The sequence below is a fragment of the Biomphalaria glabrata genome, chromosome 7 (genome assembly GCF_947242115.1).
Source record: "Biomphalaria glabrata chromosome 7, xgBioGlab47.1, whole genome shotgun sequence".
Classification (NCBI taxonomy): Eukaryota; Metazoa; Mollusca; class Gastropoda; family Planorbidae; genus Biomphalaria; species Biomphalaria glabrata.
In genome coordinates this window covers 24,721,761-24,742,599 of record NC_074717.1, presented here as the reverse complement: position 1 = coordinate 24,742,599, position 20,839 = coordinate 24,721,761, and the positions used below count along the sequence as shown (strand labels likewise).

General features: G+C 36.9%; 1 protein-coding gene across 6 annotated transcripts; it reads right to left on the bottom strand.

Moving 5' to 3' along the window:
* Positions 1–53: 53 nt before the first annotated feature.
* Positions 54–20,648, bottom strand: LOC106059590 (cytochrome P450 3A41-like). Of its 6 annotated transcripts, XM_056034430.1 has the most exons (8): positions 11,563–11,607; positions 8,289–8,523; positions 7,853–8,059; positions 6,476–6,712; positions 5,143–5,440; positions 4,168–4,354; positions 3,101–3,258; positions 55–1,469 (listed from the first exon to the last, which is right to left on the bottom strand). In XM_056034430.1, the coding sequence occupies exons 2-8, from the start codon at positions 8,354–8,356 to the stop codon at positions 939–941; spliced, it is 1,686 nt and encodes a 561-aa protein (XP_055890405.1). In that variant the 5' UTR covers positions 8,357–8,523; positions 11,563–11,607; the 3' UTR covers positions 55–938. The 6 variants fall into 6 exon arrangements, with proteins under 6 accessions (XP_055890409.1, XP_055890405.1, XP_055890408.1 ...); XM_056034434.1 differs by lacking the exon at positions 8,289–8,523 and having other exon boundaries at positions 54–1,469; positions 7,853–8,056; positions 11,563–11,649; XM_056034433.1 differs by lacking the exon at positions 8,289–8,523 and having other exon boundaries at positions 11,563–11,646.
* Between the last annotated feature and the right edge of the window lie 191 nt (positions 20,649–20,839).

Sequence of the window (20,839 nt, the reverse complement as noted above, 5' to 3'; positions counted from 1 at the left end):
GGTTGCAAACATCCAAGGTTTACCCACTATAGGAAATGAGAAACACAACATTCAATTAAACGAAATACGTCGTTAGATGTAAACAAAACACATTGAGCAGAAGTTATTTGGTTTCATTTTTTTAATTGATGATAAAAGTTCCAAACAGATTATACAATGCAATCAACAAGAAAATGTTTTGTAGGTAAATGTTGACCACTGCCCAGTGAAGTATATGTCTATATACCAATATGTACAATGGATATGCCCTATGTCATAATACTTTAATAAATAGTTACAAAATCATAAAAAGATTTATACATAAAAAAATATGCAATTGAAATGAGAACAATTGATTGAGAAAGCCTAAACACTGAACTGCAACGTCACAAACTGTGGGCAGTTTAGACCAATAGCTCGTTGCCACGTCGTACAGGATGTGACGTTGCAAAACAGTTTTGAGGCCTTTTATAACAATTGGTCTCGATTGAAACTATAGATTCCACTTCATTCTCGACACTTGATTAGGAAAGACCAACTGACTTTGTCAGCAAAAAAGGCTCAACTCCTTGCAGTTTGAATCTTCTCCAAAATCGTATTTCAAAAACCTTTTGTTTCTTTCTTTACTCTGTCCAAGTAAGTCCTCTTCAGTCAGCGTTTCCTGCTTCCTGCTACTTGAATTATCTACTCAATCGAATCATCATTCTCTTCACCGCTTCGAAAAGATATGAACCAATTTGCCCTATGAACTTGTAGCGGAGAAAACTCCAGTCAAAATAGTTGAAGATCTTTTATAAACATGTATAAATATAATGATAATAACTTATGAACATATATAGAGAGAAGGAAAGATAATGTTAATTGTATTTAAATGCATACAAAAATATACTTATCATAATTTCCAATACGAGACACACAAAGTTTGTTTATTGTATGAAAGGGTTTGAATACAAGGTTCACTACTTCATTTGTACATGCCTACATACAACAGATAACTGGATGGGTTTGTCAACCACCAAAATGCCTTGAAACGACGTGCTCACGTCTCTGTCAGGCGTGGGTTCGGTTCTCGCATTCAATTCAAACTTGACTCTCCTGAGCACGTGAACTAACCCAACCTTGAGCTCCAGGTAGGCCAGTCTCATGCCGATACATTTCCTAGGGCCGTAGCCGAATGGGGTGAATTGGATGGGGTCTATCTGGTGAACGTTTTCATCTGAAAATCGGTCTGGGTCAAATCGTTCCGGGTCCTCAAAATTTCTGGGGTCCTTCATGACGAGGTCTAGGGGTATGAGTATGCCGGCGCCTTTAGGGATGACAATGTTCCCATAATGCTTAGTCTCACGTGCCATGCGGTTGACCAGTGGGATAGGCGGATACAGACGAAGCGTCTCGCTCAGGACTTGCTCCAAGTATTTCAGCTCCATCAGCTCCTCGTAGGTTGGGGAATCTGAAGTCACGACTCTCTGGATTTCATGGTAAACTTTTTCCTTTTCAAGAAAAAAAGACAATCAATGTTTAGAATTATTTACTTCTGTCTTCTAAAACATGAATAGAACAGATTTTATGTTAGAGTTTACAATCGTTCCTATCTATCTTGGGTAATAAATATATATTTCCCATTTTTTTTTTCAAGCTATGGGGTAACATTGGGAGATTTGGACAAGTGGCAACATTGGGGCACGAAGCTATGGGGTAACATTGGGAGATTTGGACAAGTGGCAACATTGGGGCACGAAGCTATGGGGTAACATTGGGAGATTTGGACAAGTGGCAACATTGGGACACAAAGCTATGGGGTAACATTGGGAGATTTGGACAAGTGGCAACATTGGGGCACAAAGCTATGGGGTAACATTGGGAGATTTGGACAAGTGGCAACATTGGGGCACGAAGCTATGGGGTAACATTGGGAGATTTGGACAAGTGGCAACATTGGGGCAGAAAGCTAAGGGGTAACATTGGGAGATTAGGACAAGTGGCAACGTTGGGACACAAAGCTATGGGGTAACATTGGGAGATTAGAACAAGTGGCAACATTGGGGCAGAAAGCTAAGGGGGTAACATTGGGAGATTTGGACAAGTGGCAACATTGGGGCACGAAGCTAAGGGGTAACATAGGGAGATTAGGACAAGTGGCAACATTGGGGCAGAAAGCTAAGGGGGTAACATTGGGAGATTAGGACAAGTGGCAACATTGGGACAGAAAGCTAAGGGGGTAACATTTGGAGATTAGGACAAGTGGCAACATTGGGGCACAAAGCTATGGGTTAACATTGGGAGATTTGGACAAGTGGCAACATTGGGGCACAAAGCTATGGGGTAACATTGGGAGATTAGGACAAGTGGCAACATTGGGTCAGAAAGCTATGGGGTAACATTGAGAGATTTGGACAAGTGGCAACATTGGGGCAGAAAGCTAAGGGGGTAACATTTGGAGATTAGGACAAGTGGCAACATTGGGGCAGAAAGCTATGGGGTAACAATGAGAGATTAGGACAAGTGGCAACATTGGGGCAGAAAGCTATGGGGTAACAATGAGAGATCAGGACAAGTGGCAACATTGGGGCAGAAAGCTATGGGGTAACAATGAGAGATTAGGACAAGTGGCAACATTGGGGCACGAAGCTGTTATTACCTCTACCTTTCAAACAGTTATGCCAACTTCCATCAGTTCTTTCTCCATTCCTCTTTCATCTCTTTTGTTTTAAACTCGTTCTTAGTATGATAGCAGTAAATGTGATTGTCTTATTTATAAGTAAGCCCACGGAACACCATACACACAGTATTGACAATATCCATATATTTCCATGTTTCATGACTTAAGTTATTCTGAATGAAGGGTATTACATTACTGAATGAAATAAAGAGATGTGATGGCTTGAAATTATTGAGTACCATTTGTGACTTAAAATTGGTAGCTTATTAAAGGGGAACATGGATTAAAACAAATATTAAATAGATATAACTAGAAGCTATCGGGTGACAATTGTGCTAATCACAAAATAATAGATGTCAAAGAAAACTGTCATTAAAATATTACTTTTGTGACGATGCAGTCTTATAAGTATAATTTCTGGTGGTAGGACAAGTCGGATCTTCTTCCTTCTCTTTTACTTACCTGGATATCTTGGTGTTTGGCCAGCAGATAGAGACAAAACTGTAGAGTGGTGGCAGTCGTTTCAAAGCCAGCGAATATTATCAGCATAGATTGACCAATCAGTTCTCTTTCAGACAACGTTCTTTGGAGTTTCAATCTTTTGAAAACGACTGGCGTGGCTGTAACAATGAATGTTTGAGATAAATATAATTAAAGTTTACCTTTTATTGCACCTTACATTAACATTATTTTGATTAACATATCAAGAATGTTGGGTTTACACACACAAAACAAACAAGGTACAACTTGTAAATCTAAAGACACAGACAAGTTTTTTTTGTTTAAAAAAAATAATATAACTACTTGACATTAACATAAAGTGTATAGTTTGGCGACACATTCACGAATTCGTCTCAGTTACATGTATGACTATCAGATAGTCGAGAGACCATCAAGTGTAATGTGCTAGTTTACTGAAAGTTAATTTTTCAGAGGACCATCGAACACAACAATAAGGACAATGGTATTCTTAAAACCATGAAGTGGAAGGGTCTATAGCAAGATGTTGCAATGCAGACAGTCAAGAGGAGACATTTGTTGGCTAGTCAAGAGGAGACATTTGTTGGCTAGTCAAGAGCTTAAACAATGAGGATAATTATTATTTTGATCTCAAGATTTTCTGTATTTCCTGTTAGTGCTTAGGATTGTAAACAATTCATTGGCAAGAAATACACATTTCTCATTGTCCATTAAATATCACTTGAAATTATATTCTATCTACAGCTCATTGTCTTCGCTAGGCTTAAAAGAAAAAATAAAATAATTATCAAAAAGTTGTAAGAATAATGTAAACCACACAAGACATGTGAACATTTGGACCTGGAAACTATTTCCAATACTGATGCTATGTTTGATTATTTTGTCGTGTATAAGACCAGAGTGGTATAAGACCAGAGTTGTATAAGCTAGTACTTAAGACGGAAGGACATAAGTTTAAGACTATCCAAAAGTTATCGTCTGACACCTTGATGATATCCGCAAATATCTGAAAGCTAAATGTTTCTAAATGAAATCACGCAATCCTTCACCTGGTCTTTCCTCCACTTGTGTCTCGCCTGCCACTTTGGCTGACACCAGATACTGGAGGAAGTCAGTGGGTTTGTCTTTCCCGTGGAGCTCACATTTTTGTCTCTCTTGGACCACCTGCATGAGAAGCTTGTTGAAATAGTGATCGGCCTCCAGACTTACTTGATCCAGGATTCCGATTTTGAAGGTCTAATCGGAACATCGAAATACGAAATAGGAACAACAATCAAGAAATAGTGGAACAAATAATGTTTATTTTAGAATGACATTTGCATGGGGCATCTTTTCTTTCGAAATATATAGGCATGAATAATACACACTAGTAAATTAGAGTCCACAACTTTCAGTAGCTAATATTTAACGAGGGTATTCTGTAGCCTGCACAATAAGCTAAATATCTGTTTTGTTCCAAATAATTGCATCAATTGCTAGCTTGACTCATTAGTTATATTATACTTGAGGGGAAATCTGTCGCGGCAAGCACTTCTATTGGCTCTTAGTTCATTCAACCAAATCACGAACCTAATAACAGGACACATTAGAACAACGCAAGGACAATTTAAATATAACAATAAAACTTATATAGGGTACTTTGTGAACCAAACAGATACACGAGTCACGTTAGTCAGTGCAGTTACTCAGTGCAGTTAATTAGTGCAGTTAATCACATTGCCAGCCTGTCTGGATATTTGATACCTCTAATGTGTAACCCAAGAATAAAGCAGAAGATTTTATTTGTCTTTGAAATATTTTATTGGATCAACTCCATTCTTTTTATTGAATAAAACAAACTATCGAACAAAGAATAATACATACTCTTAATGCCATATTTAAAGATCATGTATGATTTGTGTGAATTAATTTGAAATATTCTTAAGCCGGTTTAAAACAAAGTAAGATATTCCAATTCTGTGTTTTTAATTATCCCTTTCACTGTTTGACTCTTTTACTAGATGTAAGTAAATTATTGTACTCACTTTGACCAAAAGTCTGTGCAGCCATTTAAAGCGGAACATGATCAGCATGACCACATTCATGGCCTTGCTGCGGACTTTGAACATCACTTTGGTGAAATGGGTGAACTCGTCATCCTCTTTACCCAGGCAGTCCGTCTTCAAACCGAACGCCGACCTGGCAATGACCTCACTGGTGTACTGACTAGTGAAGTGCTTGATGGGCACTAGTTGGCCCTTCCTGGCACACTCTTCAATCACACTGGCCAGTTTTTTAGCAGTGTCTTCAATATTCCAAACCACACTTTTTAGTTTGCCTGTACTGAAATTCAATTCAACTTATTTAGTTACTTTTAGCACAATTGCAGATCTATACAGAGTAGTCCCAAAAGTAGGTAAACAGTAAAATATTATTACTTATTATATTAATTAACATTAGTTATATTGACAAATTCATTTTCTTTCAACAATAATACAAAAGCCATAGCATTTTGTTAGAACATATGATTTCACTAAATTACCCAGTAGGCTATATTGAGCTTGAACAAATCACGTTTTATTTCGGCGAAGAAAGAAATTTTAATCCAATATCTGGCTTGTGATGTTGTCTCTATGTCATTCAGACTGCAACTATTTTGCCTCGCTGCTTTGAAATCAGAATGAAACATGTTCAACCATAAGGAAGAAATGATTCAAATATTCTTTGTCTTTGTCAATACACAGTAAACACTAGGCACACACGTTTTAAAAACCTTTTTCCATATCTGAGCACTTTGCACATTTGGTGTATCTAGCGAAACTTTTTTTTTAGGTTGGGTTTTTATTTATCTTTGATTAAATAAAATAATAAATAATTAAACTATATTAATTATTTTTATGGTATTATATCTTGGACAATATCAGGAATGATATCAGCAATCTGAATTCTAACATCGGATGTGGCATCAAACCTTTTTCTATACTTTGACTTTGTGACAACATAAAAAGAAAAAGCTACTTCCCACAAATAGGCTGTAGGGGATGAAATGTAGAAATGATCAGCTTGTTCTCAAATATTGTGATACGATTCAAACACAACCAGAAATCATTTAAAAATTAATTTTTATATCGTTGTTTAAATTTAGTCAGAATCTAGATTAGTTCAGAGTTCATAGTGACGTTATAGAATTGTTTGTTACCAAGATGATTTAATACAAATCTTTTTTTAATTATGCATTTTTTTAAAGATGAATTGATATGAAAACCTACTAGGTAATTATTCCAGTAGTTTGTGGAACATTAGAGTTCAGCGGAGCACAGTGTGTTCTAAATAAACTAAAAATAAAACAACACAAAACCAAAACGTGTGTGTACCAACCTGAAAGAAGGAGACATGACTTGTCTGATACGCTTCCAATCTTGACCATTGATGAAGAACAGGCCATGCTCCATGGGACTGACCGTGGTCATGAACTCGATCCTATCAGCGAAGCTGTTGAAGTCTTTGCCCATAATGTTCTTCAGCAGCTCCGTGTCTCTCGTGATGAGGAACATCCCACCCCGAGTGACGCCCACGGTGTCGCCGTGGTTCGTGATGATCTCTTTGACAGCTTTGCTGAAATATACAGGTACAGTGACAGTAACAGTGACAGGTACAGTGACAGGTACAGTGACAGTGGCAGGTACTGTGACAGGTACAGTGACAGGTACAGGTACAGTGACAGATACAGGTACAGTGACAGATACAGGTACAGTGACAGGTACAGGTACAGTGACAGGTACAGTGACAGGTACAGTGACAGGTACAGTGACAGTGACAGTGACAGTGACAGATACAGTGCATCACGATATTTTTTGAGAATTAAGATATTTTCTAATTGACGGAATATTATAAGATTAAAACATCAAAAAACGCATTGTCTTATCAAAACAATCTTATCGTAACATCAACCAAGACATAGCGACAATCAGACTCAAAAGCATCTATGTTATCTGGCACCGAAAATATCGTCTTGCTAATGTGCTTTTCATACTGTGTGCATGAAATGCAATAAATGCACTGACAATTGGTGATTTGTATATATGCAGACGAATCCGTAAAAATAGGAAGCCTTTCAGTGTATCCAGAATATGGAAGTTTGAAGTATTTTAATAAACCGTTTATTTTTTGTAGTTTTTTTTCCACTTTTGGTTGTAAAATCAAATGTATAAACTCTTTCACTTGTTCGACAAGGTCATTTTCATTATTTAGTGTTTCCAAAATGGCGCCTTTGACCTCATTTACATGTCTGTTTATTTTAAGAACTCTTCAATATTTCTTTTTTCCTTTTCTTTATCATCGATTTTATCGTCCCCACAATTCTTTATATCGCTTTGTCTTCTTTTTCTATCTTACTGTATTTTATTGCTTGAGAAACGTAAACAGGATCTTACAAACCAGGACGGAAAGGTTAAAATGGCCAACAGTTAAAAGGCAGTGTCCAAAGACTCTATACACTACAAGCCTAGCTGCGTTATGTACACATCTCGTCAACTCTGACTAAATCTATACGCAGTCTCGCCTGGTTTAAATATAGATCTAAATATAACTAGACGTAAACTTTATTTGTTAATCTTTAACTCATTTTTATTTCACAATTAGCAGGACACTATTACATTGGTTTTATTCTCCCGGCTTCCATTGCACTTCCGTTTGAATCTCGCCAGGCACCTTCTAGTTGAATGAAAACAATAACTGATGCTGCTGTGCCCTTACCTGAAATCTATCAGGGCTTGTTTGCTCATGGTCACCTGCTTGACCCCATACTTCGTCCAATTCTCCTGGCCGCTGACCAGTTGGGTGTACACCAGAAAGATGACTAGAAGAAAAAGAACGGCAAACAGAAGGAATGTGACGTTAGTGGACAATTCCATGGACAGCGCTGGATTTACTTCAGCCGTTTGTCTCAATGACCCCTTCCTGCTGCACAAGGACAAAGTAAAACATGACACACATGTCAAGGTCAAGGTCAACGTTACGTTGCATTATACTCACGTGAAATAACAAATTGTTATTGAGGTACTAAGTCTAGGCTGCTGAAAACTTTCAAAATGTAGAATGACATGAATATAACTTATCTTATAAGTTAAAGTAGTAAATTCAAAAACAAGAAAAACATGTTTAAAAAATATTTAAAAAAAAGAGACAATACCTCCACCAGTAAACTTCAAATATAATTATACAAAAAAATGTTCGATTCTGGTATTGAACCAGCAACATTGTCAGGTACTTGATTGCTTGAAGTTGAAAGTCCACATACTTTTGCTATTATTTATTGGTATGTTTTAAAACAAAGTTATTTAGTCCAACACTTGTGCAAATTTAAACTGTATTAATTCATAGCTTTTCCTGTATGATTAAGGCAACCCATTCCTTGCTTCAATCGCCTTTGAAAAGAATAAGAAGTTATACTATTAAGTTATACGAATTTGTTTTAGCACATGGAACAAATAATATTTCTTTCCCTATGTCACAAATCGAAACTGTGACCTATTTCGACCAGTTTCTAGAAGCCCAGGTCAAGTCAGAGTTGACCAGAGTAAACAAGTTAATTTTAGTCATCCAATCAAAGAAAGAGGTTAAGGGGGAAAAAATAGCATACGTCAGTTTCTAGAAGGTCACATTTAATAAAATAATTAGGGGAGAAGTTTCCATGATTTTGGAAAGTACGATTGAGAACAGTATAAATTAGGGGAAAGTGAGTTAGTCGGGGTCCTCGCATTGTAACGGTGTTTGCTTAGAAACGGTCTTGTGTTAGTATGAGTTTAAACATTTGGCGGTCCATTAGTTGAAGTTACATTAGTTGAAGTTACAATAATTGAAGTTATACTAGTTGAAGTTGCTGTTGCATCTTACAATATTCTATTTTATGAAGAATGAAGTTACGTTGCTATTGAATTGAGAAGTTATATTTGTAATCTGAAGAAGTTTATTAAAGAAGTTTTGAGAGAATACATATGTTTCTTCAGTGAATTATGAAATTATTCATATAATCTCCGGCGTGTGATAATTCTCTTTAATCAACAACTAATATAGAAGCATTACCAAGAAATAAATAAAACAGAAATCATCACACCCTACTTAATATTCACTTAAAGTAGGCCCGAATTTCACTTTAGTTTTTAAAGTATGCTATAAGATTCTATGTATCTTTTCTAGTTTTTACGACCTAAACGGGACAGACAAAGACGGAAGGACAGAGAGACCACACAAAATTAATAGCAACTATTCCCCTTTTCGGGGGATGCTAATAATAAAATACTAATTAAATAGAAGAAAGAAATTATTGAAATAAAAAACTACTTTTAAAATATGTACAAAGTTTACATTGAGTCAAATTACATCAATTATTTTGAATCAATTATGTATTTTTAGCGGCCCCCAAAAGAGGAAAAGACGCTATTAGTTTTGTATGGTTTGTCTGTCCGTCCATCCGTCCGTCCCGTTTAGCTCTCGTAAACTAGAAAAGATAGTGAAAATACATCATAGTATTTTAGACCATTCAAAGTTCTGATGAAACGGCTACTTTTTTTTTTTTTCTGAAAGCGAAAAATCTCATTTTTAAAATCAATTATGCAAAGTTTTTTTTCCTAAAAATACACAATATTTACAACTATTCACTATCAATAGCAACAAACACTAAAGGCTATTTAGTAAAGGAGATAACAATCATTATAAGACATTAGCTAAGCCATGTTCATATCCAACTTTACATTCACTTTCACCTATCCCATGGTGTGCTGGACCGTTGGGGCACCACACAGGATCTGGTCAACCTACTTTCTCCATTCTTCTCTGTCATTTGCCATTGATAGAATATTATTCTGATAATCTTTCTGAAAATATTGAAACCTGCCTTTTACCTGCCTAGTGGACCTCTTCGGGGGCCGATTTTGAGTTTGTGTTTTCACACAAACTTTATTTGTAATTTTGTTTTTATAGGGGTATCTGGGAGATGTTTTTTTCCCTGCTTTTTCAAAAGCTATTTAAAAAAAAACTTCTCGAAGCTTTATACGACTTGAGGGTCTCATACCTGCATGATGGTAGGCCAATGTGTAAGCCATAGAGCTATATAAAAGTACTTGCTAAGATATAGGGTTTAATAGTTTAATAGTCTGTAGTTAAAAATGTTTAGTCCCTACATAGGCTTATTTCTCCATAGCTTAAAAAATGTATCTATAAATAAAAAATAATTATTTCCGACTAGTTGACTTACTAACTGGATTTTTCTTTAAACATATCTTGAACATACTAAGAAAGACTTATAAACTATTAAACATATAAATTTATTCTCTAGACATTCCATTTCCTTTAGTACGGGCTGTCTCCCTCAGCACTCTGCTGTTCAGTGGGTCTGTTTCATCACATTCATGCCTTATACACTTTAGTAGCTGTTCACTCAACCAATTACAACCATAAAGGTCAACTAGTCTGTCCATACACAGTCTACTAGCCACTCTAAAGAAACACACTATCACACATTTACATTGGCGTAGCTAGTGATATGGGGTCACGGGTGGCTTGACCTTTTTAGCGGTCACTGCATTTTCGTGCTGCACATTATGATATGAGATACTGTACTTACTAAATATATAAAATATGTGTAACTTCTATTGGGTACAGTATATAAGTAAAATTACCAAAAATAAAATCATTAAGACTCTTTTAATGAACAATACCGTTGTTTATTGGCGGGATAATGCACAGGAGACAAATAACAAAACATCATTTCATATCGCGTCATGTCGTGTTTTCTGTGAGGGAAAGGTATCAATAACATCCCCTAGATCAATGATGTCTAGTATTTTTAACTCAAAACGTGAATAGCAAGATAACATGGCAGTGGCGTAATATTTAATTTAAAAAATAGGACTTTCATTGGACATTCCCGGGGGGGGGGGCTTTTGAATTTGGACCTGCCAATGTGTTCAGGATAACTCTGGAGAAATTCGGATATGGAAGAATTGTACCACGTGTGAGCATATAGTAGAAACTGAATGTAAATGAAATCTCAATATGGTATATGTGAGCCCTGACAACATACCAGTACTTATGTGTTCAAACACGTGCATATGCTTTGCATATATTCTTAGCTGCAGGCATATAAAGCAGACAGACTGAATGAGACAGGGATCTTATTAATTTTGAGAAATTATATTGAGACACAAGGATTATCTATAAGATTAAGTCTTGGACATCGTGGAGCAATACTATTAAACCATGTGTCCAGCGTAAGCGTGCATAGTTACAATAATGATATGTAAATATTACTTCTTAGGAAATAGGTAGTATGTCTATAAAACATACATTTATTGAGAAGTTAAAGATGAGCTTATAAAATCGCTCTGTTAAAATATAGATGTGTTGTTTTTATATAAATAAATGCTTCTGAGGCTAAATGTATCGCCAGTGAATCTAATACTAACCTTCTAGTTTTTATATACAAATCCTGAGTGTTGCAGCTCTCTGAGTGAAGTGTTTTGAAAACAAGACGAATGATGGCTAGCAGTTTTGGTTAGACTCTTAGCAGGAGTTCTCAACTTGTTGATCGCAACCAGTGGCGTAACTAAGGGGGGGGGGGGAGGGGGGAGAATTTTAAAATCCCCCCGGGCCCCCACCTAGGGGGGCCCCCAAATGGGTGTCCGAAATTTATTTGTAAATACATAAATTTAATATATTTGATTGACAAATAGTCTCACGGGTGTCTTTTTTTTTTTTTCAACATTTATGGATTAAATTTATCACAAGGACTAAACCTAGATTTAGGTCTATTAGTACGTTGACTTTGTTGACATTTTAAAAATATTTTTTTCCCACAGAAATCAAAGTTTTTTTTAAAGTTAGTTTTACATTTTAAACTTTGTTGCCAGGAATAAAACTGCATGATATACAGCGAATTCCAGGTATCTTGTTACCTTTACTAATAATAGATCTAAATGGCGAGTATTTTATGGCTACACTAATCAACCTTTAAGCAAAATTTACAGAATCGAGTATAACAGATCCAAAAGTTATTCTTAATAATGCTAGAATAGTCCATTATTCGGGTTTGGCGTCTATAATTTCAGAATTTAGCTTCATACTCGAGTTATTACCCCTCTATTCATCTTTCCTCAATCCAATGGAAACTCTCTTTTTATTTCCATCTAATCCTTTTGCTTTCGCACAAAACATAAACTACCAACAATAACGTAATATCATATAATATTAGCACATCCTTCCTTTTGAAGTTATTATCACACCCTTCTATTTAAAGTTCTTAAGAGTGATATCTACTAGCAAGGCCGGCCCTAGCATTTGCGGGGCCCTATGCGAAACGGATGTCAATATTATTTTTGTTTAATTAGAAAATAGGCATACTTTCGTCTTTGCAATAAATTTTTATCAAATAAAATCTCGCAATGCCACTTTTTATTTATAGGCACCTTAAAATGTCAATTTCGTCTATTGTTCAGGAGATTTGAATAAATTAAAAAAAAATTCAGGACTTTATCGTATATTTCGCCTTTTCGTGAGATTTCTTGGAGGCCCTGGAAAATCAGGAGGTCGCGAAAACCCTGTTATTTTATATACGTTATAATGGTTTAATTTAATAATGTACACTTAGAATTAGCGCGGGTCCTATGAAAGCGCGGGCCCACTACGACCGCATAGGCTGCAGTGGCCTAAGGCCGGCCCTGTCTACTAGGAACTTTAACAATTCGTCCACTTCTGGTTGTCTTGACTGGCACAAGTTCTCTAGACGTTGGTCTATAACTGTCAGTTTCGTTTGTTCCAACAGTTTGCAGTTCATTGTCTCCATCGGTATAATAGTACCCAGAGATGTCTTCATCGAAACTCTTATTAAAAAAGCGTTGATTTCTTCTGTATGTTTTTCCGTTTGTCTTTATGATGTAAGATCTGGGTGCTGAATGTTTTTTTATGACAACTGCTTTCTGACATGTTTGACCTAGACGAACTCTCCGACAGAATAATCTTTAGGTAGTCTTGCTTTTGCATTGTATTTCACTTTGCTTTTCATCTGTCGTTCGTTGAGTAATGTCTCTGCATTTTCAGCTACCGATGGTTTCAATAGTTTGTGATCAGTTGGAATGATTCCCTGAGTCTTCTACTCGTCAGCACTTGTGATGGTGAATACGGCAGTCCGCTTATCGGAGTATTTCTATACTCGAGCATAACGAGATATGGATCTTTCCCACTTTTGTATGCTCTGAATCCTTTTGCTTGCGTAGAAAACATAAACAACCAACAATGACATAATACCATATAATATTAGCACAGAATCTTCTTCATGCAGTGGAAAATTAAGATTTTTTTGCCTATCTTGAATTCTGGTCAAAGCTCTTGCGCCCAATTACTATAGTTCAGAAGAAACTACAAAAGTCTGGACTGCATATACGGGAAGCTGCTAAAGAAATTAGCAAGATAATGCACTGTAGATACCTCAGAATATGCATTTTGTTGGCTTTCAATACCAGAAATAGTGCTCGGCGGTGGGGCTTCGCCCCGCACTGGGGGAGCGCTGCGAGCTCCCCCAGTTCCCCTTGCTAGCAAGGGCGGGGAGTCTACAATAAACAATAAACGTCTTCCGAAAGGGTCAGAATGTAATAAAGATTAATTATGTACACACAAACACACACACATATATATTTTTTTTCTGCCGGGGGTGGGAGGGGCGGGGAGGAATCCCCCCAAACCCCCCCCCCCACCCGAAAACAAATCCTGGCTACGCCCATGATCGATGTAGTTGATGTTATAGGTGTCTTTGCTGCACAGAATTCACGACGTGAAGCGATATCAATTTAGATTTGTCACTTGTGCATTATTTAACTAATAAACAAAGGTATTATTCATTAAAAGAGTCTTGATTACTTTTTGTTAAGTTTACTGACATACTGAACCAATTTATATATTTTTGCGTACATTATCCCATGTCATATGTCCAATGTCAAAATGCAAGGGGCCCCCAAAGAGGTCAATCCCCCCGGGCCCCCTAATCCCTAGTTACGCCCCTGATCGCGACCCACTTGGGGAACAAATGAAGATTTACCAGCTTTTTCTCTATTCTAACGTGTTAAATTGACCTTGGAAGTTATTTTTTTTTAATTGTTATTCGAGGATAGATGTTGAAGACAAATGAATCAGAATGTTTTCAACATTTAAATTGTCGCAACATAAATATTTTTAACATTTCAGGTTATGTAAATTAATTCATAACCCATACTAGCTTTACCCACCGGTTACGCCCGTTGGGGTCCCAGGCTATATATTGTAAAGGTAAATGTCACCGTTTGAATTTCGATCGTGAAAGGTGCTGTCAAGGAATTTTGTCATCCACGGTAAGTAGGACAATTAGTGATATGTCACTGAATCAATCAGGGCTCTTGCGTTTATATTATATTATATTGCGTTACAATTGTATTGACTTAGTTATAAAATTGAAAAAGCCATATTGTGAATTGCTAATAATATGCTATCGTTTCCATGCTATTAAAGGTTATATTTTCATTATGGAAAAATCGTTGAAATGGATCTCGGTTTGATTTTACTTCAATACTTTAAGCCGGGATTGAAAACCCACAAAGCGTCATTGGTTACGAAGTACTAAGCGCTGAGTCTTGTTTCCATAATACACATTAGGTTAAAAGTAAGGTTACCTATATATAAAAGGATTGTGATTTTAAAGGCGAGTTGATATAAGCTTTGTAAAAAGGGGTCACCGAGCTGAAAAGATTGAGAACCGCTGCTTTACATAAAAACTTGTATTATTTTGGTGTCTTATTACGTTTTTTTCTCTTATTCTAAAGTACACTGTTAATTGTCATGAAGGTATGAAATAGAATCTTCTCTTTCTAAAGTACACTGTTAATTGTCATGAAGGTATGAAATAGAATCTTCTCTTTCTAAAGTACACTGTTAATTGTCATGAAGGTATGAAATAGAATCTTCTCTTTCTAAAGTACACTGTTAATTGTCATGAAGGTATGAAATAGAATATTCTCTTTCTAAAGTACACTGTTAATTGTCATGAAGGTATGAAATAGAATCTTCTCTTTCTAAAGTACACTGTTAATTGTCATGAAGGTATGAAATAGAATATTCTCTTTCTAAAGTACACTGTTAATTGTCATGAAGGTATGAAATAGAATCTTCTCTTTCTAAAAGACAGTCAAAGAAAAACTGAAAAAAAAAAACAAGCGAATCTTTTAAAAATATTTGTTTCTTTCCAAGGGTAAAAAGAGATGTGATAGTGAATGGTGTGTGTGTGGGGGGGGGCTTAGTTTCGGCAACACATAGCATGCTTCAATGAACTAGAAAAGGTTGAACATGTTTTTATTTCAAGAATACTTGGAAATACTTGGATTAGTTTGCCTTATGAAAACAGAAAGAATTTATAATATTTTATAGAACTTAATTCTTATGTCGTACAATCCTCATTTCAAATACTTTGTTTACCTAGGAAGGAGAAATATAACTTAAAGACAAGTTTAGATTTCATATAAATAAATTAGGTGACCAGTGCAAAGTTTTCCTTTCTTACAATCCATTGGCACTTTCTAAAAAGTCCATTGGGTTATTGGATCGCTGTGCGTCCCGAAGATTGCTTTTTTCGTAAAGAAGGATTTCTCTCAGTGGACAGGAGTGGGCCGTGGGCTCTAAATGTTACACAATGGATGTGACCATTACTGTGTTCTTTTAAGTTTCGAAACTCCGCCAAGGTCCAGCTAGTATCTAACTAGTCCTAAGCTCAGATAATGGAGGAGGGGTGATCCCAATATTATAAACCTCATATTACTAACATATTGCAACAGAAACCGCAACTACACCTTACCAACAAGAACATGTCCAGGAAGGTTCCTTTAGGGAAGAGTCAATGATGTGTACTAGATAAAGCCTCCAGAAAGCTAGCACATTGACAAAGTTGTCGACTAAGACTTCAACCAGGATAGAAACCTGGACATCAGATTCCTTTGCACAAAATAGCCCAGGTAATCTGACGATACAAAATCAAGGTTCTTTGCGTCAGTGAAAATCGATGGAATGGAAGCGGTCAAAGCAAACTGACAGCTGGTAAGATCACTATAGTCTGGATACAAAGATCTAGACCACAATCACTCACAAGGAGTAGCACTTTTACTGCTAGTTCCCTCATCCAAGTCTAATGCTAAACAACGAAGTTGTAGTACTTGCTGGACTGATAAAACCCATCAGTGACACTGCCAAGAGATATGGAATAGAACAAACACAGAGGTTCTAGGGAGGACAACGAACAAAACACAAAGAATGAGCAGCAGAGTCATAGGCCAGTGCAACCAATGGCAATGAATGATGTTACTGTCAACACTTACAATGTTCTTAAACAAGATCATACTGGACCGCCTAAACCATGCCCCAGACCAGTGATGCCAACCCTAATTCGATCTGCGGGCTATTTTAATTTCCGACACTCTTGTCGCGGGTCACATCAACGAAAAGGTACAAAAACGAATCAAAAATGTCCTGAAAAAGGCTTCTATTGTCTACTCAATACGGGAGCAACATTGTCTCTTTTGCCTAAATATTCTTATGGATCCTCTAATCTCTAGGCGTAGTTTAACAATAAAACAATAATATCTTAATCGCGATAAATGAAAATTAATCATTCTTAATTTAATATATGCATATTAATGTTGTCGGTGCGTAGATTATGGCATTCTAGCACCAATGTGTATTAAGTGCACTATTTTTGAACGCACTTTCTTTTTGTTGCCTTGCTTGTAAGTTGATGGAGTGTTTTTGTTCTGCTGGTGTAACGTTTGTTGAGATTCTTCTGTGTTCCCCTGTTTAGGGTGAGTTTCTAAGGCATAACTGCGTTTCGTAGTTGTTTCGATGCCATAGTGATAGTCTACTAGACCTTTTTAGTTTGTCTTTACTTTGTCTTTACAGGGAGTTAGCTTGGGATTGGAAGTCTACGCTGGTGACTAAAGACAGCAGTGTGTTGTGTTTGCGAACATTAATGTGTACGTGTGGGACAGCAAGGGGTAGAATTATTATTTAATTAATAAATTCACAGTATTAAAATGTTCCAAATTTAATGTCATTACTCCATTAGTTTGTCATCATACTTATATTTATATCATTAAATATTTACATTGTTACCAGTGAGTCATTTATTTATTGTAAGCACGAAGGTGCCTGGTTGAATGTCAGGGGCCCGGGCAAACGAGCTAAGGCCTTAACATAACCCTGACAAATGTGTACCTTCGAATCAATAAATCCAACCAATGACACAACCCTTTTGGTCTCTACCCAAACTGACGTCAATGGGTATCCAGGATGTATTGCCAATATAAATGCACGTTAGTAAGATGAGATATCCAAGTGGTTTCATTGGTTGTTTTCCTTAATGAAGAAATGGAAAGTTTTTAAAGAAAGCATTATCTACGCAACCGTTATTTTTGTTATTGCGAAGTTAGGCCTACTTTGTAATTAGCCTTGGATATACGAACATCAAACGGATATTTTTCCCCATTTTACAGTGACTTCCTGCTGGAGGTCCGGGAAGAACTCTTTTTGATAATTAAGTTTTATTGCAATAACAATTTGTTTACAGAGTGCAGGATAATAACCTTAGCTATTCGAGATCGTCCTATGTGGAGGAAAATCCAGAAATAGCAGGGCTTATTGGTGTATCAAGTTTACAAAATATGGAAGTTTTGATTTGCAAAGCATTTTAATAAAGTATATACTTTTTGTTTTCACCTTTCTTGTGGGATCATCGGCCTTGGGTCATGGACTCTAGCGCAATAAACCCTCATTGGCCATGGTTGCTACACCACTGTACCAGGTTCAACACAAAATGGAGCCTTAGGCTTCTTTCAAGACAAAGGCTCTCAGTAAGTAAACTACACCATGACACTAGTGTATATCTACGTCTTGATAGCTACTGAAGTGATAGTCATTAAACTAATCGAAATGAAGTGGAGTTGAAATGCTACAATACAAATAGTGATTAAGTAGGATAAAAACAGAACAGTAAAGTTCTGATCTAAAAGTGTTATTTATTTTTAAGTTGCGGATATATTTTATTCTCTTAAAAAGTAGAAAATCATATTTCAAAATGACACATCTATCAATAGCTATTGAGAACTATTTTGATGGCGACGTTCATTATAATCATTCTGGCATTTACAAGAAGGAGATAAATCCAGGTGAACAAAATAATAATAAAGCACTTTTCGAAAAATGAGAATTATCACTTGATATTATTCATTCTATCGACTCTTGAAACTTAGACTGTTAATCTCAAATTTAGTCAGTCTTAGATTTCGTTAGAATGCTGTGTTAACAAAGATCCTGATACATTAGACAAAAGACATGCTTTATTAACAGTTCTTTATTTAATTATGCTATACATTTTTCTTAATGTCTTAACTATGCCAACATATTTTAAGAAAAGATCAAGTCAGCAGTTGTTGGTTGGTGATGGTCTCAGTAGCAAGTCGTAAAACTACTGTGTCCCTGTTGGAGATCTTCATTGCTAGATCTAAATCAGATGTGATAGCTTTATATAGGTTAGTGCCTCGGAGATTTTTACCAACATACATTGCGGACAAGGAAAGTCCATCTACTTGGTGGGTTGTCCATCTACTTGGTAGGTTGTTCATCTACTTGGTGGGTTGTCCATCTACTTGGTGGGTTGTCCATCTACTTGGTGGGTTGTCCATCTACTTGATGGGTTGTCCATCTACTTGGTGGGTTGTCCATCTACTTGGTGGGTTGTTAATCTACTTGGTGGGTTGTCCATCTACTTGGTGGGTTGTCCATCTACTTGGTGGGTTGTCCATCTACTTGGTGGGTTGTTAATCTACTTGGTGGGTTGTTCATCTACTTGGTGGGTTGTCCATCTACTTGGTGGGTCGTCCATCTACTTGGTGGGTTGTCCATCTACTTGGTGGGTTGTCCATCTACTTGGTGGGTTGTCCATCTACTTGGTGGGTTGTCCATCTACTTGGTGGGTTGTTCATCTACTTGGTGGGTTGTCCATCTACTTGGTGGGTTGTCCATCTACTTGGTGGGTTGTTAATCTACTTGGTGGGTTGTCCATCTACTTGGTGGGTTGTTAATCTACTTGGTGGGTTGTCCATCTACTTGGTGGGTTGTCCATCTACTTGGTGGGTTGTCCATCTACTTGGTGGGTTGTTAATCTACTTGGTGGGTTGTTCATCTACTTGGTGGGTTGTCCATCTACTTGGTGGGTTGTCCATCTACTTGGTGGGTTGTCCATCTACTTGGTGGGTTGTCCATCTACTTGGTGGGTTGTCCATCTACTTGGTGGGTTGTCCATCTACTTGGTGGGTTGTTCATCTACTTGGTGGGTTGTCCATCTACTTGGTGGGTTGTCCATCTACTTGGTGGGTTGTTAATCTACTTGGTGGGTTGTCCATCTACTTGGTGGGTTGTCCATCTACTTGGTGGGTTGTCCATCTACTTGGTGGGTTGTTAATCTACTTGGTGGGTTGTTCATCTACTTGGTGGGTTGTCCATCTACTTGGTGGGTTGTCCATCTACTTGGTGGGTTGTCCATCTACTTGGTGGGTTGTCCATCTACTTGGTGGGTTGTCCATCTACTTGGTGGGTTGTCCATCTACTTGGTGGGTTGTTCATCTACTTGGTGGGTTGTCCATCTACTTGGTGGGTTGTCCATCTACTTGGTGGGTTGTTAATCTACTTGGTGGGTTGTCCATCTACTTGGTGGGTTGTTAATCTACTTGGTGGGTTGTCCATCTACTTGGTGGGTTGTCCATCTACTTGGTGGGTTGTCCATCTACTTATATCATCTCACTATTCTGTTTGTCTGTCTGTCTGATACAACTTTTAAACACGTTATTTCTCCCACGCCCATTTTCGGTTCAATTTGAATCTTTACACAATAATTTATTGTACCTAACAAAACATTTAGTCTATCATATATTGGTCATTACTTTTTTGTTTGATATCGAAAAAGAGAAATAAATTATACATTAATGAGATATAAAATTGTAAATGTGAAGTTCTTCCCCGTTTAAAAAGGATTTTAAAAAAATATTTTCCTTGTTAGTTTATTTAGGATATGACAAGCAGTGGCGTAGCCAAATTCTAGTGGGACGTGGAGCCGGGTTCAAGAATATGGTGAGAGGCCCTCGCCTGTAATTTCAGTAAAAACAATCATTAGTATGTTTCATTGCAATGTCAAAATAGACATTTCAATATTCGTACTACCTTTTACCCGTGTGTGTTTTATTGCACTCATATCAGTCAAGATATAAATTTGAAAATAAAAACTGTTAGTTTTTCCTGTGAGTCTCTAATGGTCTTGGGCCAGGACCCAATAGAGCCTTTCGAGTCATGGTTACTTGGACACTTCTGATGGAGTTTTTGTTTTTACATTGACTGTTACTTCAGATTAGAAAATTATTACGTATTACCTCACATCTTTCGCCGGACGATGACAGGCAGGGTTTGAATCCGGGACCATCACAGGACAGTCCAGAGCGCATACCAAACGACCGGACAGTTTCCAAGTTACAGTTGCTGGAGTGCACAGAAAAAGAAACTAGATCTATACCCGGTAAGTATATTAAAATCTTTTCCGATGACAGATAAGGAGACTGGTAGATATAGTGACACAAGACTTTGTCCTGACCTAGTTGGTTGACCTTTGTTGACACTTCTCTACAAAAG